Source organism: Oculina patagonica, chromosome 13, assembly GCF_052425735.1.
Source record: "Oculina patagonica isolate OP01 chromosome 13, crgOcupat, whole genome shotgun sequence".
In the NCBI taxonomy this organism is placed as follows: Eukaryota; Metazoa; Cnidaria; class Anthozoa; order Scleractinia; family Oculinidae; genus Oculina; species Oculina patagonica.
In genome coordinates this window covers 22,477,226-22,505,159 of record NC_135770.1, presented here as the reverse complement: position 1 = coordinate 22,505,159, position 27,934 = coordinate 22,477,226, and the positions used below count along the sequence as shown (strand labels likewise).

Sequence of the window (27,934 nt, the reverse complement as noted above, 5' to 3'; positions counted from 1 at the left end):
GCCAGTGAATGGTGGGCTGAATCAGGCGCCAAGCGCCCACTGGTAACAACTGACGTTAAAAAATTACCCCTTTAACAATTAAATGAAAAAAGATCCAATTTAGCTCACGGGGCAAACGTTTAACTTGGCTTTTCATTCAAACGTAACATTGTTATAAAACTCCTTGTGGTAAAAGTTCTATATTGGCGAGCATGTATTCCATTTTGATCCGCGGTGTTCAGTTCTACCTTTTATGTTTTCTGATACCAAAGGCTAGTTGTTTTGAAGGTGAGTTTCTTCTCTTAATATAGTTCTGTCTGTGATATTTTGCTTTCCTTCATAATGGCTTAGTTTTAAAGAACCAAATTTAGTTTGCATTTTACTTTTTTTAGATCATTATCAGACCCTTGCCAGAGTAAATCATATCTTTGTGTTGTTGTTGTTGTTGTTGTTGTTGTTTTTTTTTTGCAACTCACAACCCAGAAAAATCATTGTAATAAAACAAATTATTTTTGTATGAAACTTAAACAGAATCAAGCAAAGTTGCCTGAAGTGGCATTGAGGCATTTAGAAACATTCACATTCACCATATCTATGCGTTCTTTTGTTAACCAGAGAAAACTTAATTCCGTAGCGCTGTATTTCTTACCGAAAATCAAATGGCGAAGTTGTTTTTGCTAAAGTATTCTTTCATAAAACCGGCTGGAAAAGGCTTTGGCTAATGAATGGTCCAATTTAAATTCCAAGAATACAGCCATCTACACCGTTTCATCTTAATGACGCTTGTACATCAAAGAATTAAGGAAAATGATTTTAGAACCTGAAGGCTACAGAAAGGAACTTATAAGTTTTAAAGCCATTGTGTTTGTGCAAAAAAATCGTGATGTTTGCTTTTAATGCGATGTTCACCAAGAGCAGCTGTCACCCCTGTAGTATGGGATCTTGGCACATTTATGGTTCACATTTGCAAGATTTTCTGACAGATCAAGGGACTAAACGAAACAGAAATTAGCGTGGAAAGACCGTTCCTATACCAAGTTTCGTTCCAGTGGCTGCCTCTACGATATTATTCTTGCTAACAGGTGAAGGTGGTCTTGATTGATGTGTTGACCTAATGATTTTGAAAAACAATTTCACGACTCCGCTGTGAGCTTTAGCGAGCCCGTTAGCGAGTTCTTCCTTGAAAAGTTGAGCATCTTTTACGATCGCCTTTTATCATGTTAATACTGTTTGGCTCTGATTTAGCCAAAGATACGATAAACAGAGCGAAACAGCCACTATTGTTGTCCACTATAGGAAGCCAATTTCGCCACATAAACAACGCAAATTAACTATTTCTCGGAGGATGGTGGGATAAGGCGTAAGGAATGAAAATGAAATATCTGGATGCATTTTATTTATTCGCTTTCGCTTTTAAAAACATAGAAAATCAAAGTGAACGTGAAAATTATTGTTTGACTTTGAATCACGGGTTAATATATATCAAGTTCATTAACCATAACTAATACCTGCTGTTTCGTTTACTTACCTGCACAAACTTGTATAATACACCTGTGAGTTTTTGAAGTAGCTAATGTTTCAGAGCTAGCTTAGGTTAAATAGAACTGCACTACTGTAAAATATTTTTTTGTTTACGTTATTGGATTAAACTCCTACTGTTGAAGCCATCGAGAGCCAAGTAACTGCTTATTCTATGTCGTTACGGAGACTGTTTTGCTGTTACATCAATGCAACAGATCACGGCCCCCAGGAGTCTGACAAACTCGTTCGCTGCAAGTGTGATTCCCCCTATGGATAGCTAATAAGAAAGAGAAAACTCTCACAGCCAAAAATCTATTGCCACAAAGGGTCGTTACTGCAAACATTTAAGGAGGCTCGATGTAGTTTTTTTTTTTTAGCCGAAGGATGGTTGTTTTGAAAAAAAATTACCTAGGTAGCCAATGTTCGATTTTTGCCACAATGATAAAATATGACCAAATTTTATTTTTTTACCCGTCACTTAGTCACAACGGTTACCATAGCAACGATTAACGTTTTCTTTTGTTTTTTAAACAAGCTTGATTTTCTCTGTTGAAGAAATTTTAGAAAAATCTGTAAGAGCGTTTACAAATAAATCAAGAATGAAATTTTCAGAAAAACACCGTTTTAATATCAAATAGGCACTTTAAAATTGTTTCGTATTATTTGAGCACAGTTACTCTCACTGAAATATAAATACTTACACCATCAAAGACCATTAACTAAAAGCGAAAGTCTTTTTGCTTTAATTTGTTAAAATATATCGACTGCCGATTGTAAGAAATTATAACAAATTATTCATTCTTGAAGTGACGGGTAAAAAATTAAAATTTGGTCATATTTGATCATTATGGTGTATTTTGCAAAAATCGAAAATTGGCTTCCTAGATAATTTTAATTTTCAAAACTACATCGGCTAAAAAAAACTACATCGAGCCTCCTTAAGCTGAAACTGGTTAATCGTTTTCTTGAGTTTTTATTTGCAGCGGATTATTATTTTTTCTTACAAAATATCCAACTTTATTAACCCCTGAAAGTTTCGTTTACCTTCGGCAATGCACGACATGCGGTACCAAATTTAACTCCATAAAAACAACATAGTGACAGATTAGATAAATATTTAGCCGGCGCAAACTCAATCATCTCATGCCCAACTAAGTTTGATTGACATGTAGCGGGAGGTTCAAAAAGGAACCATTGTTACTTTCAGTTATTGTTTGCTTGGTTTGAATTCAGGCTTAGGCTATAATGAATTGGCCCTAATAAAGATACAGTATTTAAGTTCAGTTGATATTTCTAACAACGTCGCAGCTGCAAAGCTTCTCCATAAAACCGATTGCTTTCTTCACATGTAAAAACCTAAAGCCGTTGCTTTCATTTTGATTGTTTTCCTTGTACACAACAAGCCCTCTGCTTGTTCATTCACTCTATAGCTAAAATACTATGTTAGCCAACAACATCAAACAATTAAGGTCACATATGAAGTCATATTACGTAACTATAAAAACAAAGCATTTATTGTAATAAGAATTACTGTCAACAACATTTGGTGTGAACATGAAATCGATGATTTTTAAGTTGGAGGGGGGAGTAGCTTCAGAAGCACCTCGTTTACTATTCTCATAAAAATACCCGGGCTCGTAGGTCTGATTGTTATTAAAAAAAAAAATAGCTGAGTTTCTCGCAAAGTGCTTCTCACTAAATAACGCTGTTTCTTTCCCAGAGTGTAAATGACGTCAGGACAAGCATACACACACTCTAGCTAATCAGTTACGGTTGGCTTGTTTGCAATAAATTCAGGTTTTATTTTTTTTACAAGCAGACGACCAAATATCAAACAATGTAAGCTAGTGGAGAAAATTATACGCTTATGTTGGTGCTCAGATTTTCTCTGCACCATCTCAGGAGCGAGATGACGTGGCTTAATTGTCATCACGATTTTGTGGTACTTGAAAAAGCAGTTAAGGTGTTGGTTTTAATTGGAAATCCCCTTAGAGTTGGTTGGCCTTGCTGAAACGTACCGTACTAGTCATAAAAATTGTTAAAAAGTGGTGTGGCTTCGGACGGATAGGTCAGTAGTGGCCTAAAACATGGAAAGTCGGGCCGACGTTTTTAAGTTTGACGGTGTAACTTGGAAGAAAAGCACTTAAAAAGCAATTGTTTACATTTATTCCCCTCTTGGGGAACGGTTTTATTCCTTTCTATTGTTGTTCATCACTGAGTGCACACAGGTAATTCTATCATAGTTTACACAAAACCTTAGAAGATAGAGACCGCCCATTTAAGTAAAATGTGAAAACATTGGAAATAAGTTTTTATTCATTAAATATATATTAATAATTATCTTAATTACGTTGAAGCCTGCAAAATACACCCATGTCAATAATAACTCTTTCATAGACCAATGCCGTCAACTGGAGTTGAAAGCCGAACACGCATTTGAGGGCAAACGTCTCATAAACCACGTGATACGGGTTCTTGACGTTATGATGGCGGACTTCTGTGATGCGCTGTGTTACATGGAGCATAACTGCGCCAGTTTTAATGTAATGTTGAGAAGTGACAGTCAGGGAAACAAATGTGAATTAAATAATTCTACTCATGAAGGATACGAAAACGACCTGGAGGAAAATCCAAATTATGTTTATCGTGGAACGAAGGTAAGAATTAAAGGCAAACTCTTTTTCTAATTAAGAGATGTGATCAGTTCTGAACAGACTTCCAAATCCTTTGCCCCTTTACTCCGTTATGATTTTTTACACTATTATAAGTTTGTTAAGAAGATAAAGTGATTTCCTTAAGAAAAATTCAGTTTAAAGTATGTGCAATACAGTGGAACACTGTCGTTCCGACAACCAACTGGCAACCAAAATGTGATGGTATTAACTGGTTGGCCTTATTAAAGAGGTTTAAATAAGAATATGATTGAGCTCTTCGTAGGACAAAAGAAATAGGCCGCGACCACAAACCGGTCGTATACACCCTTTTAATAAGTCGAGACGCCAGTTTGAATATTTATTTTTCCGCGAATGTCGTCGTTAACGAAATATTCATTTGTGCCTTGACGTATTAAAATAAAGTATCTACCATTGTAATAGGTCGAGGTGTCATTTTGAATCCTTTATTAATGACGTCATTAGCGGGAAAATAAAAATTCGAAATTCACCCTTCGACTTATTAAAATGGTGTATAGTATCGACAAATAAGGTGGTAGTACAAGCATCCTTTCATTTGGGAGAGGCAGTGGCCCAATGATTAGCGCGTTGGTATCCGGATCGAGCGGACCGGGGCCGTGTTGTTGGGCAAGACAGTTTACTTCCATAGTGCCTCCCTCCACCCAGGGGTGTAAATGGGTACCGGCGCATTAATGCTGTGGGGTAACCCAGCGATGGACCAGCATCATATCAAGGGAGAAGTAGAAATACTCCTATTCACTTACTACTACAGAAACTGGGATAAGCTACGGCCTAATGGACCACTTGGCTTAACGCAGACTTTAACTTACTTTTTTTTGATCTACAAAAATTCAATCCCACGAAGTTTGTTTTAAATTACTGAACATTGACAACGTTCGCAATTTTATCATTTTCTTTTTTTTTTTGCAGAGCGCTTGTGTTAGTAACCCTTGCGCGAACAATTCAACCTGTCAAACTGGTTTTACAGACAAAGGATATCGCTGTTTGTGTACAGCTGGATTCGAGGGTCATGAATGTCAAAATGGTAAGAGCAAATGATTCAGCTTCGGTACATTATTTTTTTACAACCCAAACCCTGACCCAAATTAGCAATAATTTATTATTTACGTGAATTATTAGTAAATCACGAATATTAGTAATTATTAATATATAATGAATTGATCTAAAATTATGCACTCATATACACGCGACTATCTGAAGATTTGAAAGCAAACTTTCTCTCAGAGTATAATCACGTGGACTGAAATGGGGCAACAAGCCTAAGAGAATAAGATGTATTGTTGCCAAAGCAAACCAAAATACAATGATGGAATGTAAAAATCACTACTTATTCTGCAGTTTTTCTAGAGAACACTGTAAAAATATTGATGTCAAAAAGTGTAAATGTGGTTAAGTCCGAGGGTTAATATTATCATTCGATTATTTTTTCCTTCCTTTTCACTGGCCAAGAACCTATCACTTGATCTGCAAATAGCTGCCTACAAATAATGGTCTGCTCTTGCGCTTAAACATATGACAGTAATTTTACTGCAAGTAATATTCTGCTCATGTGAAGTTAAACATTATATAAAGTCATCGTTTTTGTTAAATGTTTCGTTGTTTAGTTTTACGTTGTCATGCGTATTCAACTTTCTCCTTTTTTTTAGATATCAACGAGTGCAATACCTTTACCCATGACTGTAGTGCCGATGCTTTGTGCGATAATACCAAGGGATCATATAACTGCTATTGCAAATCTGGCTATTCCGGAGATGGACGGACGTGCGACGGTGAATCTACTTACAGTTACATCTGTGAGAGTATTGTATTGTTTTCGGTTTGTCGAGGGGCTCATGTTTTTTTTTTTTTGTTTTTTGTTTTTAGGGTGGGGGATGGGAGGAGACATGCATTAAACTACAGTGTATAGCAACCAAAAAGGAAACGTCCTTAGTCTGTGTGGTTTTACTGTAGATGATAGTGCTTTTTCTGCAGTAATTTTAGCGCGGACAATATAACTACAAAAAATGATATGTGTAGATGTTTGCGCTCTTGTTTAAGCTTAAAGAAGTTATATTTTAGTCATTTTACTGACAAACAAAATTGCTTTCAAATTAAAGAAATGCTCGAAATCGAAATAATATAGTTATGAGTAGGAAATTACAAAAAAAAAAACAAAGAGAAAATGAACAGTATCACCACCATCATCATGTCATCAACTTATCATTATCATCATCATCATCATCACGCTTTAGTTGATAACTAGGTTCGTAATAGACAGCTAAATAGACAGCTAAAAGGCTGATTTGGACCTACGGTACAAAATAAAACGTACTTAACTATTTATACGACTGAGAACGATTTGAGTGAATTACCTACGAAAAACTTTTATGCCAGGAAGCGCTGTCCGTGACCTAATTCCCTTAATTACACTAACATCGCCAGTAAAGATAATTTTTAAACCTGTATGAAGAGATAAATTTATATCTTCCAGATTTTGACGAGTGTGCTTCAGAAACACACGACTGCAGTGCTGATGCTGTGTGTAATAATAACAATGGATCATATATATGCTATTGTAAGCCTGGTTATAATGGAGATGGAAGGATTTGTGAAGGTGAAGCATTCTATATTCCATACGCTATTACTTACTCTAAACTGAGGGAAAAAACGGTTCCAAACAGGGATAAACATGATGGGGAAACGTTGTGTGGTTAAAAAAGGGGCCTAGGCGGCCGTTTACATATTTTCTTTAAAAATTTAACAGTGAAAATCTTAATCATCTTTCTGTTTACTGTTTTCATGTTATAATTCATGTTGCGAAATAATGGAGTAATGCTAGAGGCCTAGTAACAAGCCACATGTAAAACAGAGGGTAAATATAGTTTCTCTATCGCTCTATCTAATCTAAGCTGTGTTTTACACGAGGTTGTTCTTGGTTTATATTGTAACGAAACGAAGTCTTGTGCACGAGCGGTTTATGTGCACGAGCTTGTAAAGACAGTTGTATTGCGAAGAGTACGCGTAGTGAAGTCGTGTGCTAGGCATAAATAGGACTTACGCTTTCCTGTTGTGGGGAGTATGTGTGAATAAGATGTACTCAGAGTACAGTTGTTATTCAAAGTGTTGAAGTAATAAAAGTAATTGTAGACGAAGACGATCGTTACAATATTTAACCTGGTTAAACGTCGTTACATAATCTTTTGCCGTTTGTATTCAGATATCGACGAGTGTAATGCATTAACCCAGGATTGTAGTGCTGACGCTGTGTGCAATAATACCAAGGGTTCGTACAACTGCTCTTGTAAACCTGGATATTCGGGAGATGGACGGGATTGTGCAGGTGAAAAAAAACACTTTGCAGGTGAAAAAAAACACTTTGCTACACTACAGGCCTTTCGTAATGCTGTGCGCAGCTAGATAGTCCCTTTTTAATTTTAATTTAATTTAATACTTATTTATTAATGAATTTTTCGTTCTGTATATATTTTTACATTTGTAATTTATTTTCTCGGCATATTAGCATATGTTTTGCTAGGGGCCTAGCCAGCCCCCGTCAGCTCCGAGGGTAAATAAATTTTATTGATTGATTGATTGATTGATTAGTAAGAAGAAAAACATTGAACATTGAACATTGAACATTGATTAGATAGAAAATTGGATTGCTTAGTAAATTAAAGGAAATAGAATAATTGTAAATAAAAAGAAAATGAAATGAAGATAAAAATGAAAGAAAAAATAAAAATTTATAGCAACAAAACAAAAAGAATGAAAATGGCCTTAGATGGAATTATATGAATTAATCAAATGAAACATTCACCTAGCTAATATTTAGGGTTCAATTGTGAATGCAATTTTGCGCTACGTAGCACTGATATGAAAAGCTTGAAAGTAGAAAATTAACTATAAGGTGATTTTTAAGCGACGTAAAGAATATCAGGAATTCCCTTCTGTGCGTTAGTTCTAAAAGTATCAACCTTGCCACGAATTTCCTCTTTTATTATACAATTTTAGTCTTCTCACTGGCTAAAAGCTTACACCTAGAAAATAAATAAAGAAAAAAAAATGGATCACAAGATTGTTGCTAAGGAACTCTTCTACGAACACCTAGAGAAAAACATCCAGTAGCCGGACGGCATAAAAGGGATTAGCACAAGTGTTGAATTCGTTTTTCGTTATTTTTTTTTAAACGGTGTATTATAAAACAATCATTAGATTCATTACTAATTTTAAAAACACGAAACAACTTTTTAAAGACATGTTTCGGCATGACTTATGCCATCTTCAGTTTATTGAGAATTTAAAATCTAGGGCTATATATATACCCAAGCTACAAATACAAAAATAGAAACGTATACAAAGTAAAATTACAATAACAAAAGATAATGGTAAAGCCGTTACAAAGTGGCAGGTACTGTCTGGTACTGTCTAGAACAGTAATTAATCACAGTGTGAGCTTTAGACCGTTACTAATAGAACAAAAGATTAAAATAAAAAGGTGTTGACATGCTGCACTTGAGTGTTCAAATCTGGTTTTAAACTATTAATGTAAAAGGCCTCTTTTAATTTAAGAAAATAAACGGTTTGAGCAGAATCCAAAATTTTAAAGCAATCAGATGTGTATAAATTTTTGCAATTAGATGAACTGTTAAGATGTTTAAAAACATGTGAATTTTTGTCAGTTAAAGTATGCTCTTTGATCCTTGTTGAAAAATGACGGGAAGTCTCGCCAATATAACGGGAGTTACATCCCGCACAAGTAAATTGATAAACAACAGAGGATCTAATAGCATCAGGAATGGGATCTTCAAAACTGAAGAAATTCTTTATTTTAAAAGAGGAAAAAACTAACTTGATGTTTAAGTCGCTGCAAAAACAAAAACATCTGATTGCTTTAAAATTTTGGATTCTGCTCAAACCGTTTATTTTCTTAAATTAAAAGAGGCCTTTTACATTAATAGTTTAAAACCAGATTTGAACACTCAAGTGCAGCATGTCAACACCTTTTTATTTTAATCTTTTGTTCTATTAGTAACGGTCTAAAGCTCACACTGTGAGTAATTACTGTTCTAGACAGTACCAGACAGTACCTGCCACTTTGTAACGGCTTTACCATTATCTTTTGTTATTGTAATTTTACTTTGTATACATTTCTATTTTTGTATTTGTAGCTTGGGTATATATATAGCCCTAGATTTTAAATTCTCAATAAACTGAAGATGGCATAAGTCATGCCGAAACATGTCTTTAAAAAGTTGTTTCGTGCTTTTAAAATTAGTAATTTTACTAGTGCTAACAAGGAAATATGGAAATATCATTAGATTCAGTTTTTATGATGTCCAGAATAATCAAGGTCTCGGTAAGTGTTATCAGCCTCAGCCTTCGGTTTCGGCTGATTACACTGATTCTGACCTTGATTATTTCGGATATCACCAAAATTTCATCCAATAACTGTTTTTTTTTTTCTCAAGCATCTCAACGGTCTGGAATCCTGAATCCTTTAATCTGATTGGCTAATTGCGCGCTTTCCAGCGGTCCTGTTTTTCTCATCCGGACCCCGCATACGGACCGCTCACGGCGCGAAATCATTTTGCACATTTGAGTCTAACGAACACATGGAAGTTTTGCTCTGCAAAGACAAAAATAGCCTCACCATCCATTGTTAATGCTAAAGGACAAAAAATCAGTGGAATTAAAGGCCTCAAAGTTCTTTAAAAGGCGAGGTATTTATTTATTTCTCAACAAAATCGAGTTGTAGTTTACCGTTCGCAATTTGCCGTTGTTTGTTCATCTCGCAATGATTTTACGCCATTGCGGTAAAATTCATTTGGTCTTTTAGACTCTATCTATGTGCTAAACTGCATTGTTTATCTGTCACTTTTTGCTTAAACAGAAGACTATTTACTATCATTCAAGGAAATGAGATTCTTTGATTTAAAACGGACAAATTAATTATCACAATATTGCCCGTACGTAGACGCTACGCATTTCATTCTGTTTATCAAAATAAGAATCAACGCAGAGATTATTAATTTGTTAAATACAAGTGTATTAAGGTCGCGGGGGACACCTTAGGCTCATCATTATGCATTTATTTAAAGCGTATGCACGAAGTGCAACGACTGACATCGACAACTTTACGAGATATTTATGACTGGACAAAAATATGGGCGCGTGCGCGTGATTTGTAAAAAAATCCCTGTTTCTTAGATATTTTAGCCAATTTAAAACAACACTTAGCGATATACGTTCATATAGATTGTAGGAAGTCTTTGAGCTTATTTTCATTTCAATTTGAATATTTCTGCAACTCAGAGTAATCACAAAAATATTCGGCATAAACAATCGTGTCCTTTTTAAAAACGCATTGTTCTCACCATAAAAGCGTGGAATATAATTACCATAATTACATCTTTCCTTGGCAAAACGATCGTAGTAAGGTCGGGACACTTTCGGAAATCTCAAAGTTTGGACTTTTCCGACAATTTTGTGGCAGAGAATACAACACGGATACAGAACTTCATGACTTGCCACTGCAGATAGGTAAACTATGAATACTGTAGTGTGTCATAACAGAAGCGGAATTTTAAAAGAGCGCTTTTAGAAAGAGGTAGAAGACATTAAATTCAGATTTGCGCACTTAAACCGCCATAACTTGCCGGCAAACTTTGAATTAAAAAATCCGCTTCTGTTATGACACTCTAGAGGTATTGAGTGATTAGTTTTTGACAAGATCACAGTGTGCTGTCTCCTACTCGTTCCGCAAACTCTGCCACAAAATCATGTTTTTCTCAATTTGGCACTAACGAGGCTATAACATCGCCGTTAAATGCAATCTACCGAATAAAAGAGGACATTCACACTCTTTCATTATTTCTTTATGTCTCTGTAAAATTTGAGCTTAATCGCATTCATAACAGCTGAGAAATAAGTGTTTTAAAAGATGCGGGTCAAGCAAAATTTCCCTTCATGAATTTATTCATGATGTAGGTATCCCCCGCGACCTTAATAGCTTGTTAAACTGCTTTTCGGTCAAAGAGTATTTTTGAATCATATCAGAAAAATAGGCTTAGCAAAGTTGCAAAGCTTCTATCAAGACTTTTCAAAACATTTAAGCTTATAGGGAATTGTTCGGGAAGCCGAAATCGATTTAAAAGTGTTAGGTTTTGTGGCATATTTGTGCTATATTTTAGTATGACTTCATTTACTTTTCTTGATTTTCTGCAGTGTACATTAAGCTGAACATTTCTTGAGTACGGTTCAATTTAAGCAAAGCTATTTTATTCGGAATTAATGTTTGTCTTACTTAATGCTTGACTCTTGCTTGTCGATCAAGTCGGACTCGACATTGAAATCAAATCCGCGCGTATACAAACAAAGATTTTGTGACAGATTTTTTCACGGTTTCGTAAAGCCAAACAAACTTAAGTAGGAAAAAAATAAAAACGTTATTTATCGGCCTAGGTCGGTCCGTATTGGGAAAAACTGTACCCTCGGTCTTGAGCACGGCCCTCGCCCTGCGGCCTCGGGCCGTCCTCAAGACCTCGGGTACAGTTTTTCCCAATACGGACCTCCCGGCCGGCAAATAACATATGTTTACTATACATTGTAGTCACTAGCTATCTTCTTATTGGCTAAGAGCCTACAGCTAATTCTGGGAATCCGCGCGTCACCGAGCAACCTACAGATTAGTGAATAATCTGCTAGCAGATTATTTACTAATCTGTGGGTTGCGCGCGCAATGCATGATTTCCAAGAGCAATGTGTCAGGCATCTGGCGGCGAAGGAAATTCATAGTTCGTCGATTCACTCCTTCAAACGAGAAAAAGTCTCGGAAAACACAAAATGACTAACAAAAATTGGGAAGGAACTATTCCACGATTTAGTAGGACGACTAGCCGGAATTAGAAATAGGTTGAAATCGTTTGTCATTACTTCCTTTTCCAGAAAAACAATGTATAATATAACAATTATTAGATTCGGTTTATGTGATATTCGGAATAATCAAGGTCTGATTATTCCGAATATCACATAAACCTCATCCAATAACTGTTTATAATTACCCACCACCTGCTCCCATCGGTAGAGCAAAGATTTTATAATCCAGAGGTCATGGCTTCGAATCCTAACCGGTGGTCCTCGATTTACTTTCTAGGGCTAACAATCAGAAGGAAATTTCTTGGTTACTTTACAACAATTGAAATTAATTACTCCAGATCCGTCTGGGACTTTCTTCTATAGAGGAAAATCTGAGGAGTTTAACCATTAGCAACGATAGCTCCTTATAAACAAATGTGGAGAAGTTTAAAAAAATATGTGCAACTTCAGTTTAAAATATTGAGTCCAATACATATTTTATTAGTAAATTATATCCTGAATCTTTTTCTCCTCTCTCTAATTAACCAGTGGTGCCGTGCAAGGAACTTTACGAAGTGTAAGTAGAAAAGACATCTACCCTAGTAGGATCTAGTAGAAAGCCCGGGCGTGGGTGTAGAAAGGTAGATACTCCATTGCTTATTTCTTCAGAACTAAAAGAAGAAACCGCTGCAATTGAAGGAGGCACTATCAGCGTTATACATTCCCAACCGGTGACCGCAAAGAAACAGATCACCGCTAAGTAATATTCCAATAGATTCCAACTGTTGCGAACTACCTACAAAGATTGTTTCTCTACAGTGACTTTATCCATAAAGCTAAATCCAGCACCTAACCTTATTTTCTTTCTGGTACCGATATTTTTTTTTTGTTCGCTTACCATCAGTTAAAAGATACTGCATGGTGGAGAAGAAAGGTAACGGGTCACAACATTTTACAATCTTTCGATTTGAAACAACTGTTACTGAACTTGAAGCTTTAGTTACCTACATGGCTGCCATAGGCACAAAAGACGACAATCGGTAATTCGCTCGTGTACTCTTATATTTTTGGTAACAAACATAACTGCCTTAGACAAAATATTGTACAAAATTGTATAAACATGAACATGAAGCATTCCACTTGAACATGATTACGTTGATTTTTGGGACCATGTTTACTCCTCAGAAGCAACGAAACGAACCCTTACTGTAGTCTTGGAGCATGCGGAGTAGGTCCGTGGACGCTTGTCATGAAGATTGACGGTACAAAGGTATTTAGTTATTATAATAATTTATGATCAAGTATCACAATAATAGTAATGCCTGCGTTTGAGCCTAATGACCCTTTATGCCGGAGACTATCCCGGTTTCTGTGGCAGTAAACAGCTTATCTCAACAAATATATTTGTTTATTCCCTTCAAATTGTGATGGCCGAAGCTTTCTCGGGTATCTTTGTAGGTTCAAATAACACCTTTTTATGAATGAAAGGGACATTTCAAAACAACGTATTAATTTAATTAAGTCGTTTCAAAGCCGTCTTTAAGTTTTCTTAAACAAAGCAACGCGCTTATTCCCGCGTCACTTATTTGATCAGTTTGACTTACAATTTAGACTACGACCAGGCTAAATACCTGCAGAAACAAAGCAAAAAGGAAATGAAATCGAGAGCAAAGCTAGTGCAGATTAAAATGGATACAAGGATCTTCCTTATTGATTGAGCAGGAGTTCATGCGACTCACCCTCCCTGTAAGACCTTTAAAAAGAAATGAAAATGTTCATTATGATTAGCTCTTCATTTATCCCTCGATGGCATTCAATTTAAGCTTTTTAGCAACTTTGGATTCTACTTTTTAACGTTATTAGAAAAAGGTAAGTCAAAGAAGGTGGATTTTATGACGTCATATGAAGTTATACCTTTAAGGTTTTCTGGGAATACAAGTTTACATGTATCTCATGAGATTAATTTGATCATTATCTTGTGACAACTTAATCCAAGGTGACCATAGCTTAGTTTTTTTTTGTCGAAATTTTGCCTTTCAGAGTACTTTCCACTATGATTCACAGTTTTGGAGCAACATGGCAACATTTAACCCAGAAGGAGGAGAAACTGTATTTGACACACAAGAGACGAAGTTGGAGACCTACTGGAACACACCTTTCTCCAAAATCTGTCTCGGCATGAACATCCACGGCGAGGACAACACGAATTTTGTCGTTATAGACAAAGTAGCAAACTCTTTGTATTCACTGATTGCTGACGGGCATTACCGTCCCACCTCACTGGGTCGTAACACGTGGAAGACGCTGATTGGTTCTGAAGCCTCTTTACAGCGCAACTGTAACATGGAAGGTTTTAATGCTGCGTGTACCAGCAGTTCGAAAGCAAGAATCGGTTTTGTTGGCAACGATGACAATAACTGCGACATCTGGTGTGATTCCAGAATCGGGTTTGGTACAGGAGGATCTCCTGATGACTCCAACACGTGTGGAAACACGGCTAAGTGGCAACCAGATAATGGAGACAAACACATCAAAGCCATGGGATACGTTTTTGTACAGTAAGACGAGGCTCTGGATGGGTTCGTCGGAATCTTAGTTATTAATTAAATGTTTGACGATTGCTTTGCTATCAGTTTAATTCTGCAGCACGTTTCTCAGCTATCACTATTTTTTTCAGATCTCAAATCTCAGCTATCAGTAAAAAAGATTCGCCATTTCAGAGCTGACAGTAAAAAATGTTGCCAATCATTTTGGCCTCATCCAGACCCTCTAAGACATTATGCAATGAAAATGAATAAACAGACTGGTGTGTTTCCAATAACTTGAATTTCCTTTCTGTTTTTTTTTTTTCTATTTTTGTTTTGGAAGCTTTAAAAGCCCAAATATAGCGATATTTACTTAGCTTTGTACATACATTGACGTGAAATTTTCTACCCATTTAACAAAAGAACACTTCCCTTAAGTAGTCAATAGACCTCTGGTTGGCACAATAATAACAATAGCTTATGTAACGTGTGGTATGTTTTGCATTGATATTAACTTAAACTACGATAAACGACGATACAAACTAAAACTTTTGTTGAAAAGTTAAATAAAGTGTTGCTGTGTAACGCTTTGGCTTTCAATTTGTGTAAATCATGTTTTCAAAAAGTGCTTAATAGTTCTTGAGAAACTGAGAGACGTTTCGGGAAAACCCCTTTCTGACTGATGAAGACTGATAAAAAGGGTTTTCCCGAAACGTCTCTCTGTTCCTCAAAACTATTAAGCACTTTTTGAACACATTATTTACAATTCTGGTTTGTTGATCAAAACGAGAAAGTAAATAACTTGCTCTCTGAGCAATAATCCTAACTACCATTACACGAAGTGGGAGCCTCTGCTTCCTCTTATTTTACCTTTGATTGAATTATATCAGGATCCTTCTTTTAAATTAATTTTGAATAGTCACCTTTTCTTATTGCAAAGGCAAACCTAAATCTGAACCTATAAAGACCATGCATGTCGTAGGTGCTGTTGTTGTTGTGTCTCATTTTTTTTGTACTATAATTAGTTATGTTGTGCAAGATAAGTGCAATATTGCAATTTATTTTTGTACGTAGTATCTCTCTCCTCCGCAGAGGTCTCTTTCGTGTTTCGGGCTGAGGAATAGTAGGGAGAGGATTGGGGAGAGGTGAAAAGTATGCGCGCGGAGCCTGGAGAGAATCGAAACGAAAGCGCGCGGGGCACACTGTCGTCCCCCGCGCTTCCCCTATTTTTCATTTTTCGTGTTTTCGCCTTCCTCCCCCCGTGTTTTTTTGCTTTACCCCACGAAAGAGGCCTTTGCGGAGGAGAGAGACGTAGTATTGTAACTAGATTCTTGTGCGTATTATTTTAAGTGGTTTTTGTAACTCAACAAATATATACAATACAAAAAAGAAAGTACATAACTGTGCGAGCACGTGCGTCTTCTTCGTTTCACAACAAGGCATCCCTTAAAGGATTTGTATGATAATAATGTTGGCGAAATAATGAAAAACAAAAAATGTCTCGAGAAATGTCTCCAAGATCCTTCAGGGTAGATGTCAAAATTTATTTTCTATCGCTTATGTTCCAGTCCTATGGGATGAGCAGAAGATTGTTTTGCAACGGCAGGTGCGCTGCTTTGTAGTGGGGGAAAATGACTTGACGTCACGAAGCAGCCGCTGCAAATTTAACTTGAGTTAGATTTTTTCTCGAAGTAATTTTGATTACGTATAATTAAGTAAATTCTTATCAACAATTTTTTCTTATATTTTTGCTCATATGTGTCCCGAAAGGGTGCAAGTTAACATTTTACGCTGTAGCGGCACATTAATAAATAAAAATGTTTACCTTTTCAAAACAATTGCAGTCGTACTGTGGTTTGACAATAAGTAAACAAATACTGTCCAGTGAATTGTGGGCTAAATCAAGCGAAAATCCATTTGTCATTTCTTAAGTTGACCTTTAATAAAATGTTTTCAATTTAGCCTAGCAGAGGAAATGTTTGACATTGACCTTTCCATTGAAATGTAACTTTGCTATCCGTAACTTCTCGCAATACATGCTTAATATTGGCCAGCATGTATTCCATTTTGATCTTCTGTGTCGAGTTCTTCGTTTTACATATTATAATACCAGCTAGTTATGCAGGTAAGTTTCATCCTTGTCTTTGATTTTCTTTTGTCTCCTAACTTATTTTTAGAACACATGTTAGTTAAATTTTACTCTTTTAGATCATTATCAAACTCTCGACAGAGTTCATTTTTGTACTGATTTTGAAAACCCTAACTAGGAGATTCATAGCAACAAAATAAATTATTTTTATACAAGATCTTGCATAAAGCCAAGCGAGGTTTCATAAAAAGGTTGCGAGGCAATTTTAAAACATTCATATATATCTACCAAAAGAATCAGAGAGTAGTATTGCAGGCCTGTATGAAACCGACTTTGCTAATGAATGGGCCTAATTTCTATACCTGAATGCAGTCAATCTTTTTTACCAAAGTTCAAGGAACAACGTTCTCCAGCTGGAGACAGCACATCGCAACCTTAACAATACTTTAAACAAGAACAAAAGTTCATAACACCGACTGAAAAAAGCTTTGGCTAAATCATAAATCAAATTAAAAGTAAAGATACAGCGGCATCTTCGCATCTTGTTAAAGAGTTTTTTTTTTTTTTAAGCCGGTGTGTTTTGTGTAAATAAGATTATTGCTGTTTGTTTTCACTGAAAGCTTCGAGCAGCAGTGAGATATTGCCGATGTATATTATTTATTTGACAGGACCAGGCTCAAAGGAAATCGAAACATAGCGTCATAGTGAAGACCGTTCAAATCTCATGTTTTGAATAAATGAGCGTGCACTTTCATCGTTTGTAAGCAATCTCTTAATACTCTTGGTTTTTGAAGACAAACTCAAAAGTTCTAGCAGGATTTGCCCTAATGAACAGCACAACTTTGATTAAAGTGTAAACTTAAAAGTGTAAACTGATTGAATTGCATTAAACAGCCAGACTATCATCATACACATGCGGAAAGTCAATTTTGCCACTTAAAAAGATTTAAAACACAAAGCAAAATAACTATTTCTTAGAGAAAGGTGGATTAATGGTCGTTACTGGACACATTTAAGTTTATACTAGTAAATTACTATTTTCAGTGGCAGTGAGTTTTAATTGCGAAATATCCCATTTTATTAATCCATTTTATTTATTTTATTAATCCATTTCGTAAATACTAGCAGGTATTGTGTAATGTTCCCTTCCCCTAATAAAGCTACATTTCTCTTTTCTTCTATGTTGCTAGTATACCTCTTTAGTTTAAAATGTGCAGTGAAAATGAATTACAAACATCAAAGTGAAAGAATATTTACAAAATTGACAATGCATTTTATTCAGGCGGTACAAATTGGCTCAAGGTCTTAAACGATGCCCACCAAGTTTAATTAAATATTAGCGGGAGATTAAAGAAGAAACCATAATAACTTTTAACTGCATTAGTCTGGTTTTGAATTTGCTTAGTACCCAGGCTAATGAATTGGAACAATTTAACTTACAGTATTTAAACTCAGTTGACATTTTCTACATTATTGCAGTTTCAAAGTAACTCTATCAACACCGTTTTTTTTTTTAGTTCTTTATATTGAAAAAGCTTAAATCGTCGATTTTCTTTTTCTTTTATCGTTTTTGTTTGTTAAGGACCAGCCCTGTACACGTCTTATTGCCACTGATTTAAATAAAAAAAACGTCAGAAATAATGCATGCGGATTATTTCTTTGGCGGTTGTTTCGCAGCAGTCATGATGATTAGTTTGCCCTTTTTCTCCGCTAAAGATTTTGCTACGCGCCGTCTGGAATATAAGCCATTTAATTGGTTTAATAATTATACGGCCTTGCCTGTAAACCAAGTCAGGAATTGCAATTTACCATGGTTACGTAATCAAGTATGCAACTCACGCCAATACACTGTCGTCCACAGAGCATTGCCGTCATTTGGAGTTTAGAGCCGCACAAGCATTTCAGGGAAAACGTCTCATAAACCACACGATACGGACTCACGACGTCACGAATGCGGAATTCTGTGATGCGCTATGTTACATGGAACATAACTGCGCCAGTTATAATTTTATGAGGAGGAGTGAAGCTGAGGGACACCTATGCGAATTAAATAACTCTACTCATGAAGGACACGAAAACAACCTGGAGGAAAATCCAAAATATGTTTATCGTGGAACGAAGGTAGAAATTACAAGGAAAATTATATTTAAAGTAAAGGAAGGGTATAAGTTCTGAAGAGAATTTGAAATCCGTCGCTTCTTTTTACCGTTAGTTTTTTTACGCTATTCTAAATTTGTTGCAAGAAAACAAATGAAAGAGAAATTATCAGTTTTAAAGTATTTGCGATAAAGTGGAACACCTTTGTTCCGAGAACCAATTGGCCACTAATATGTGCTGTTTAAATAAGAATATGACTATACTCTTCGCAGGGGCAAAGGAAACAGGCCGTGACCACTGCCCTGTGATGAACCAGCATCCCATCCAGGGGCAGTAGAAATACTTCTAGTTACTTAATGTTACAGAAACTGGGATAAGGTCCGACTTTATGGGCCCCTTGACCTGACGCAGACTTTAGCTTACAAATAATCAAACAGAAAAAAATTGTTTTAAGGATATTTAGTTTGCCGGCATGACAATAACAAGTAATATTATATGTGCTCAACGAATTTCACTTCAGTGTCGAAAGTAATTCGCGTTTGCTTTGGTTTTGCTTTTATACGCTTAGACATCGGTTCAAAAATCTCGCGAAAACCTTTTGTCCATTCAGAAGTAATACCAAAACCAATCGTAATTTGTTCTTGCACGTTTTCCCGCGCGTCACGCAGGCAACATGTATTTACTTTAAGTTTTGATTAGTTCACTGGTTTTTCTGTGTCCTTTGATAGAGAAGTTGCTTTGGTTTTTGTTTTCCGACTCTCATTTGAAAACTGCTCTTTCATTAAGTTACTGAATACTGACAACGTTTTTTTTTTCTCTCGCTTTCTTTTTCTTTTTTAGAGCGCCTGTGTTAGTAACCCTTGCAAGAACAATTCAACCTGTCAAACTGGTTTTACAGATAAAGGATATCGCTGTTTGTGTATACCTGGATTTCAGGGTCATGAATGTCAGCATGGTAAGGCTTTGGTGCATGTTATTGTACAACCCGAACCCTTGAATTATCTTACAGTATCAAAATTGAGCAACCAACCGCCAAAGAGAACTTAATCTACGGTTACAAATTGGTCAAAATACTAATGAAATGTTAAAATTAGTAGCTTTACTAGAGAAAACTGAAAAAAAAAAAAGTCAAAATCAAGTATATTATATACAGTAAACGCATCAAATTTTCAGCAAGGGGTGGATGAACAGCTACTGAATGTTCTAGCATCACCGAGTGAATCTGATTTCAAAATTTCGACCTCAAAAACTGAACTGAACCAATGGTTCTTGTGTTTCAAAAAAACCTGCAGCTCGCTCAGCCCACTTAAGAGACTAAAAAGATATGGTCTAGGCGGCAGTTCGGTTAGAAATTAAATATGTGTTATACATGAGATTTTTTTGGTTCATATTGAGGTTTGTTTAACGTCGTTAGAAAAAAAATTCGCCCTTTGTATTCAGATATCGACGAGTGTACTGCATTAACACATGACTGCAGTGCTGATGCTTTGTGCATTAATACCAAGGGATCATATAGCTGTTCTTGTAAACCTGGATATTCTGGAGATGGGCGGAATTGTGAAGGTGAAATAATTTAATAATTAAACAATTACACAAACTCGCTAAGGAACGAAATGTAACGCAATAATCAGGGAAATAGAATAAATTTTCGGGAAATAATAAAAGAAGATACAAAAGAAAAGTGAGATGAGAGGTGAAAGTTTCAGAAATAGGATTAGGAAAAGTAAAAGCAGCGAACAAAAGTTATAAAATTCGATAGTAGTAAAAACATTAATTTGGTTCTCAGTTCCATCTGAGATCAACATCCACTAAAGAAAATATGAGGAGTTAAACCAACCCCTAGGTAAAATGGCTCCTTGAAAATGAATGTTGAGAAGTTTTAACAATAATGTAAATAACATTAGAAATATAGAAACGGCGGCCTCGATTCTAAACTTCCGAAAGCTTCTTTTACGTGCCGCTCGAAGGTTTATTTTCTCACTCACCAACAAAGTAATGATTCGCATCTAACGTACAATCAATGATAAAACTTGTGAGCGAAATTCACCTCACGTTATGTTCAGTCAGTTTTAAAGAGTTTATAATACAAAGTACAACTGTAAAAACTTCTTTTCTTGGCATTTTCATGGTCTGGTGTTGTAGATGGTGCGTTGGCGTAAGACAAACGATTTAAAAGAAAGCAAACAATACCCAACCAAAAATAATTTACGCAATACTACGATAAACTTCCTTTTTTCTATTCTTTATATAGTCTAATAGTAAATTATTGGTTAATTTTATTCTAAGTTGTTTTCTCCTTTCTTTGTTCAACAAGTTGTGCTGTGTAAGGAACTTTACAAGACGAACGTGTAAGTATAAAGAACTGCATGTATAACTGGAAGTACGAATGAGATCTAGGCTAACAGGGTGTAGTATAAAAATCCGGGGCTCAAGATAGAAAGGGACAGTAGGCCCACTGTTTAACTTTTTAGATAAAATGCAGGATAGTGATAAAAACAAAAACTGAAGAAGGCAATAAAAACATACTGTGACTGAAAAGAGTAAAAGAGATGACCCATTAAGTGAGATTCAAAAGTGTTGCGAACTTCGTGCAATGTTATTTTTGTTTTCTGTCAGTTTGAGGATATGGAAAGAGAAAAACGGGGTGGGGGGGGGGGGGGTGGGGTACGAACATTTTACAATATTTTGGATTTAGCAACTGTTACTGTATGTGAAGTTTCTGGTAGCTATACATATGTGTCGCAGGGACAACTGAAGTCAATCAATTCGTTGGTGATTCGTGCATTTGTACTGTAATATTTTTTTTTAGAATAAACTGTCGTAGATCAATTACAGAACGGGTTAAGAGGGACTGTGTCACGATTTATTTTGGTATATTCTGTCATTTTATTACGTTTACCAAATACTCACTATGTAAGGGTTATTTGTAGGCAACGAGGGAATAAATCACATATTCCCGAGGTGCCTGGAAATAACCGGCTTATTTTTCACATGGGCGAGGTATCAACAGTGGCTTAAAACAATAGGAATACGCTGAAGAAAAACAAATGTTTTTTTTCTCGACACACACTTAACAACAGGAGAAAGGTTCCGAAAAGACGCACTGGGGTTTTCACTTTGTTAAATTTTATAATAAACAGGTTATTTTTTCGTTTTTGATATGCGATCAAAACAATCAATATGCGTGCCAAACTTGCTTTACAAAAGATTAAAGATTCCGAAAGTACGCATTGGGATTTTCTAATTGCCTAATAGTACCGACAACTTTGTAACCACCTTTTTTCACCAATTAACTGCAAAGTTGGTAGAAGTGAGTGAGTCTGCGAAGAAAAGTTCTAATTTTTCGACAAATCCAGACAATAACTTGGAGCCTGCTATCCTCTAAGAATCGGGAAGAGGTCTACGAAAACGATTAGTTTAATTAGCATTGAGGAGGCGACAAAAGGGTTGTTTAGCTTTAACCAGGTGGAAACAAATGGGAAGAAAACGTCGAAGAGGCTAGAGAGATCATCGTTGACGATGACAAATTAAAAGAGCTGCTGGCCAGGAATAGTGAAGATCCCGAAGAAGACAAAAAAAGGTAACCTTTAGGCGTTTGAATGTTTGGAGTGTGTTAGCAACCGAACAGAATAAACTGCTTCGGAATTCTGAAAAAAGCAAACGTCGAGGCACGAGTTCCGGAACGCATTTCTCATGTTTTCAATTGAGCAATTGCTCAGTAGTATTTAAAATATAATGTAACAACAGTCAAGGTAAAATGAATGTAACGTTATTAAAGTAAAGTTGTGGTTTTGTTTGTAATGCGAGGCTTGTGGATTTGCTACGAGGGGAATATTATCGTAATATTCCCCTCGGGGGTTATCAACTCTAATATTCCCATGGTGGAATATTAGAATATCAGCCCCGCTCTCCCCTGTTACAATCAATTTTTAGACAGTTGCTAATTAGCGGGGTTTATTCAATATAACCAGCCTGGAAGAACAAAGGAAAACGAGCCATGTGAAAAATAAGCTACTTTATTTTTTTCCAAACACCCATATGGAGCTATGGATTGCATTCCGCCTAAAACCTTCTCCTATTTTGCCAGCCGTATACCTTCATTATCCATTATCATATGACTAAAATTGGCTAAAATCCGTGTCACAGTTCCTTTATAAAACATGAAGCATCAAGAATCATCTACTTGATTTTTGAAATTATCTTCACTCCTCAGAAGCAACGAAACAAACCCTTACTGTGGTCTTGGAGAATGCGGAGTAGGTCCGTGGACGCTTGTCATGAAGATTGACGGTACAAAGGTAGTTACAGATATTTTACTATTTACATATACAGTAAATTCTCTTCGAATTACAAAAGCCAGGCTCTTTTCGGATATTTATGAAATCCAGTTTATATCTTCTTGGCAATTGACGGAAAAATTCCAGATCACGTATTGATGAAATAAATTCATATTAAAGAAAGCAAGGTAAACACGCTAACTTACTACTATTAGTTGCAACCACATTTCTCCCTACACGAGGGGGAACAGATCCTTGTTTGGAGTTTTGCGCGAGCGGCGAAGAAGCAAGCTCCGGTCTTCCAAGCGAGAACACAACATGGTTGCTTCGTAGTACTCAAAGTCAACAAGAAGAGCCTGCTTGTTTATCATTATGTTTCCAATTCCGCCTGAAAGCGTGCATTTTGGTGACAATTCGTCACCCTCTTAGTATCAAATAACTAACAAATAAAAACAAAGCGAATAGTAAATGAAAACGAGAGCAAGTTGCACGTTGAGATTAGCTGATCTGATCATGTGATCAGAGAGGGATATTTTAATTAGATTGAGTTGGAGTTAAAGCCAAAACTCTCCCTGAAAAGAGGTTTCAGATGCACCCTGGTGCATTTCTCCAAAATTTGTATTTCCAGGCAAAGTTATTCGTTCTAATGATTATGCTTTTAGAGACGTTAGAGGAAATCTAAACTCAAAACTTATCTTTTTAAAGAAACTTATTATTCTTAGCGATTTTTACTTTTTTTTTACTTTTAATGCACATTTTTAATTTTTAAGATTTATACAGTTCATTTTAGCGTTATTTTTTTTTTCGATTTTAATTACATTGTGATTTTAGTAATCTTAATTTTTTTAACATTATTGTTAAGCGCCTATGGCAAGCCTGGATAGGCGCTATATAAATATTTATTATTTTATTTTATTATTTATTTACGTTGATTTACTTCATTACCACTTATATAGTTTGGAAACTTTTTCTGTTGGCTTATTCTATTTTCTGACGTCTTTAGGAAAAATAAGATGATGATTTGCATGATGTCGTATGGGGTTACACATGTAAGATGCCTTAAGAGTCGTACTATGAGTTTCGAGATAAATTTGATCATTAACAAGGGACTACGGGACATACAAAATGACTAGCTTAGTTTTTTTGTCGGAATTTCGCCTTCTTAGGGAACCTTCAGCTATAATTCACATCTTTGGAGCAACATGGCAACATTTAACCCAGAAGGAGGAGAGACTGTATTTGACACACAAGAGACGAAGTTGGAGACCTACTGGAACACACCTTTCACCAAACTCTGTCTCGGTATGAACATCCACGGCGAGGACAACACGAATTTTGTCTATATAGACAAAGTAGCGAACTCTTTATATTCACTGATTGCTGACGGGCATTTCCGCCCCACCTCACTAGGTCGTAACACGTGGAAGACGCTGATTGGTTCTGAAGCCTCCTTACAGCTCAACTGTAACATGGAAGGTTTTAATGCTGCTTGTAGTCTAGGATCCTCCCAAGCAAGAATCGGTTTCCTTGGCAACGATCACAATGACTGCGGCAGCTGGTGTGATTCCAGAATCGGGTTTGGTACAGGAGGATATCCTGATGACTCCAACACGTGTGGAAACGAGGCTAAGTGGCACCCAGATAATGGAGACAAACACATTAAAGCCTTTGGATACGTTTTTGTACAGTAAGAGAGGCTGATGGGCTCGTCGGAATTTAGTTATTAATTAAATTTTTGACGATTGCTTTGCTATCAGTTTAATTCTGCAGCACGTTTCTCAGCTATCACTATTTTCGCCATTTCTTATAATACCTCAGCATAATTGAAAATAGCTTTTCAGACTAAGAGTAAAAAATTTGCACAATGCTTTTTTGTCTTACCCAAAAATAAAAAAAAAAAAAAAAAAAAAGTGGTTTTTTAAAAAAAAAAAAAAATTTTTTTTTTTTTTTTTTTTTTATAGCGATATTTACTAAGCTTTGTACATACATTGACGTAAAATGTTCTACCCATTTAACAAAAGAACATTTCCCTTAAGTAGTCAATAAACCCTGGCTGACACAAAATAACAATAGCTTATGTAACGTGTGGTATGTTGTGCTTTGATGTAAACTTAAACTACGATAAACTACGATACAAACTAAACTTTGGTTGAAAAGTTAAATAAAGTGTTGCTGTGTAACGCTTTGGCTTTCAATTCGTGTAAATAATGTTTTCAAAAAGTGCTTAATAGTTCTTGAGAAACAGAGAGGCGTTTCGGGAAAACCCCTTTCTGACTGATGAAGACTGATGAAAGGGTTTTCCCGAAACGTCTCTCTGTTCCTCAAAACTATTAAGCACTTTTTGAACACATTATTTACAATTCTGGTTTGTTGATCAAAACGAGAAAGTAAATAACTTGCTCTCTGAGCAATAATCCTAACTACTATTACACGAAGTAGGAGCCTCTGCTTCCTCTTATTTCATCTTTGATTGAATTATATCAGGATCCTTCTTTTAAATTAATTTTAAATAGTCACCTTTTCTTATTGCAAAGGCAAACCTAAATCTGAACCTATAAAGACCATGTGGTAGGTGCTGTTGTTGTTGTGTCTCACTTTTTGTACTATAATAAGTTATGTTGTGCAAGATAGAGCGCTTTCACTTTAGTGTCGAAAGTTAATTGCGTTTGCTTTGGTTTTGCATTGCTACGCTTGGTGATTGGCTCAAAAATCTCGCGCCACTTTCTCAGCCAATCAGAACTAAAACCAAAACCAATCATGACTCGCACGCGCACGTTTTCCCGCGCTTCGTGCCAGCTACATGTATTTGCTACGAGTTTTGATTGGTTAACTGGATTGTCTGTGTTCTTTGTGATTGGCCAGAGTAATATTACTTTGGTTTTGGTTTTACGGCACTCAATTGAAAACTGCTCTAAGAGCAATATTGCAATTCATTTTTGTACGTTGTATTGTAACTAGATTCGTGTGCGTATTATTTTAAGTGGTTTTTGTAACTCAAAAGTACATAACTGTGCGAGCACGTGCGTTTTCTTCGCTTCACAACAAGGTATCCCTTAAGGGATTTGTATGATAATAATGTTGGCGAAATGCTGAAGATAGAAAACCAATTCCTTTAGATAACACGACTTGTGAACCTGAGCACAGAAGAAGTTCATAAATGTGGCAAACTGTCTTTAGGTAAATAGTTATTTTCATGTAACTAAACGGACTCGGAAATCTTTTAGTAAACAAAGAGGCTTGCGTAGACTTATCAGAGACAGTGGATTATTCTAAATTGTATATCATTTAGGGGATTAAGGCACATAATTATTACAAAAATATAGTGGAACACCTTTTCACTTAAAGAAACAATGTTAATTAAATGTGGTGGATAAATTATACCTTTTTAGCGTAAAATGGGAGAAGATGGGGCCTATTTAGAAGGCGCTTAAAAGAGCGGGTTTAACGGTGTGTTAGAATTGCATGACACCGAATTAGACAGGCTAAATGAAAGCTAGACTTAAAGTATAAAGAACATGATAATTTCCACACCCAAATTGGTCTCTTTTAGGGGCTCTTTTCAAAATTTCCGACGAGCATCCCCGCTCCTTTCATATAGAAGTCCGCCCCCGGGACATTACGTTGCCAATTCCGCCTTGAAAGTTTGGCGACAATCCGTTGCCAACTTAGTATCAAATAACCAGCAAATAGAAACAAAGCAAATAAAAAATGAAAATGAGAGTAAGTTGGCGTTGAGATTAGCTGATCAGATCAGAGTGGGATGTTTTACTTGGATGGAGTTGAAGTTGATGCCACTTCCCTCCCTTTGAGGCCTTAAAAAATGAAAAGAAGTCTCAGGTACACGCGAATGCGTTTCTCCAATGTTTTTTTTTTGCCAGGCATAGTTATTCGTTGTAATTATTATGCTTTCTAGCAACTTTAGAGAAAATTGATTCATTTTATCACCACTTTTACAGTTTGAAGTAATTTTCTGTTGAATTATGCTACTTTCTAACGTCTTTAGGAAAAATAAGATGGTGGATTGCATGACGTCCTATGGGGTTATACATGTAGGCTGCCTTAAGAATCGGAATATGAGTTTCAATCAGCGTCTCGAAAATCACTTTATCATAAACGTGTGACCAATAGACATTCAAAATGGCTGACTTAGTTGCAAAGCTAAAGTAGGTTTTCTGTCGAAATTTTGCCTTTAGAGTACCTTCCACTATGATTCGAACCTTTGGAGCAACATGGCAACATTTAATCCAGTAGGAGGAGAGACTGTATTTGACACACGAGAGACGAAGTTGGAGACCTACTGGAACACACCTTTCACAAAAATCTGTCTCGGCATGAACATCCACGGCGAGGAAAACGCGAATTTTGTCGTCATAGGCAAGACAGCCAACTCTTTATATTCACTGATCGCTGACGGGCAACACCGAGACACCTCACTAAGTCGTGATACTTGGAAGACCCTGATTGGCCCCGAAGCCTCCTTACAGCTTAACTGTAACAGAGAAGGCTTTAATGCTGCTTGTAATTATCCGGGATCCTCCAAAGCAAGAATTGGTATCCTTGGTAACGAACACAATGACTGTGGCACTTGTGACTCCAGAATCGGGTTTGGTACAGGAGGATTTCATGATGACTCCAACACGTGTGGAAACGAGGCAATGTGGTCACCAGATAATGGAGACAAACACATTAAAACCATGGGATACGTTTTTGTACAGTAAATATTTTGGCCATTTCTTATCTACCTAAGAATAAAAAAATAGCGATAAGAGTATTGCACAAGGTTTAGATGTCGCTATGACATCAGTTTCAAGTGAAGTGACAAAATAAAAAATTCGAACAGTATAATATAAACATTAACATTTGCCTAAACCGCAAATGGTTTCGCGCGGATGGAATCCGATTGCGTTTTAAGGCTTGAAT

General features: G+C 36.2%; 2 protein-coding genes across 4 annotated transcripts; both read left to right on the top strand.

The window, feature by feature from the left end:
* The first annotated feature begins 132 nt into the window (after window positions 1-132).
* LOC144636320 (uncharacterized) lies at window positions 133-27,778 on the top strand. Of its 3 annotated transcripts, XM_078495498.1 has the most exons (9): window positions 133-267; window positions 3,898-4,157; window positions 5,103-5,217; window positions 5,840-5,962; window positions 6,664-6,786; window positions 20,178-20,300; window positions 21,052-21,085; window positions 22,951-23,035; window positions 27,208-27,778. In XM_078495498.1, exons 1-9 carry the CDS (start codon window positions 192-194, stop codon window positions 27,730-27,732), a joined length of 1,464 nt encoding a protein of 487 aa, XP_078351624.1. In that variant the 5' UTR covers window positions 133-191; the 3' UTR covers window positions 27,733-27,778. The 3 variants fall into 3 exon arrangements, with proteins under 3 accessions (XP_078351624.1, XP_078351625.1, XP_078351627.1); XM_078495499.1 differs by lacking the exons at window positions 133-267; window positions 3,898-4,157; window positions 5,103-5,217; window positions 5,840-5,962; window positions 6,664-6,786 and adding exons at window positions 16,535-16,676; window positions 18,502-18,761; window positions 19,578-19,692; XM_078495501.1 differs by lacking the exons at window positions 133-267; window positions 3,898-4,157; window positions 5,103-5,217; ... (1 more) ...; window positions 6,664-6,786; window positions 27,208-27,778 and adding exons at window positions 16,535-16,676; window positions 18,502-18,761; window positions 19,578-19,692; window positions 24,181-24,705.
* Window positions 12,614-14,867, top strand: LOC144636526 (putative skeletal organic matrix protein 5). The gene is made up of 2 exons (XM_078495755.1): window positions 12,614-13,296; window positions 14,067-14,867. Exons 1-2 carry the CDS (start codon window positions 13,276-13,278, stop codon window positions 14,586-14,588), a joined length of 543 nt encoding a protein of 180 aa, XP_078351881.1. The 5' UTR covers window positions 12,614-13,275; the 3' UTR covers window positions 14,589-14,867.
* Window positions 27,779-27,934: the final 156 nt, after the last annotated feature.

Bases quoted from the DNA above. Each gene is read 5' to 3' on its own strand.
- LOC144636526 (XM_078495755.1), top strand. From the start codon at position 13,276: ATGAAGATTGACGGTACAAAG. The intron at 13,297-14,066 runs GTATTTAGTTAT...TTTGCCTTTCAG, and splicing joins TGAAGATTGACGGTACAAAG to AGTACTTTCCACTATGATTC.
- LOC144636320 (XM_078495498.1), top strand. From the start codon at position 192: ATGTATTCCATTTTGATCCGCGGTGTTCAGTTCTACCTTTTATGTTTT. The intron at 268-3,897 runs GTGAGTTTCTTC...ACTCTTTCATAG, and splicing joins AAAGGCTAGTTGTTTTGAAG to ACCAATGCCGTCAACTGGAG. The intron at 5,963-6,663 runs GTGAATCTACTT...TATATCTTCCAG, and splicing joins AGATGGACGGACGTGCGACG to ATTTTGACGAGTGTGCTTCA.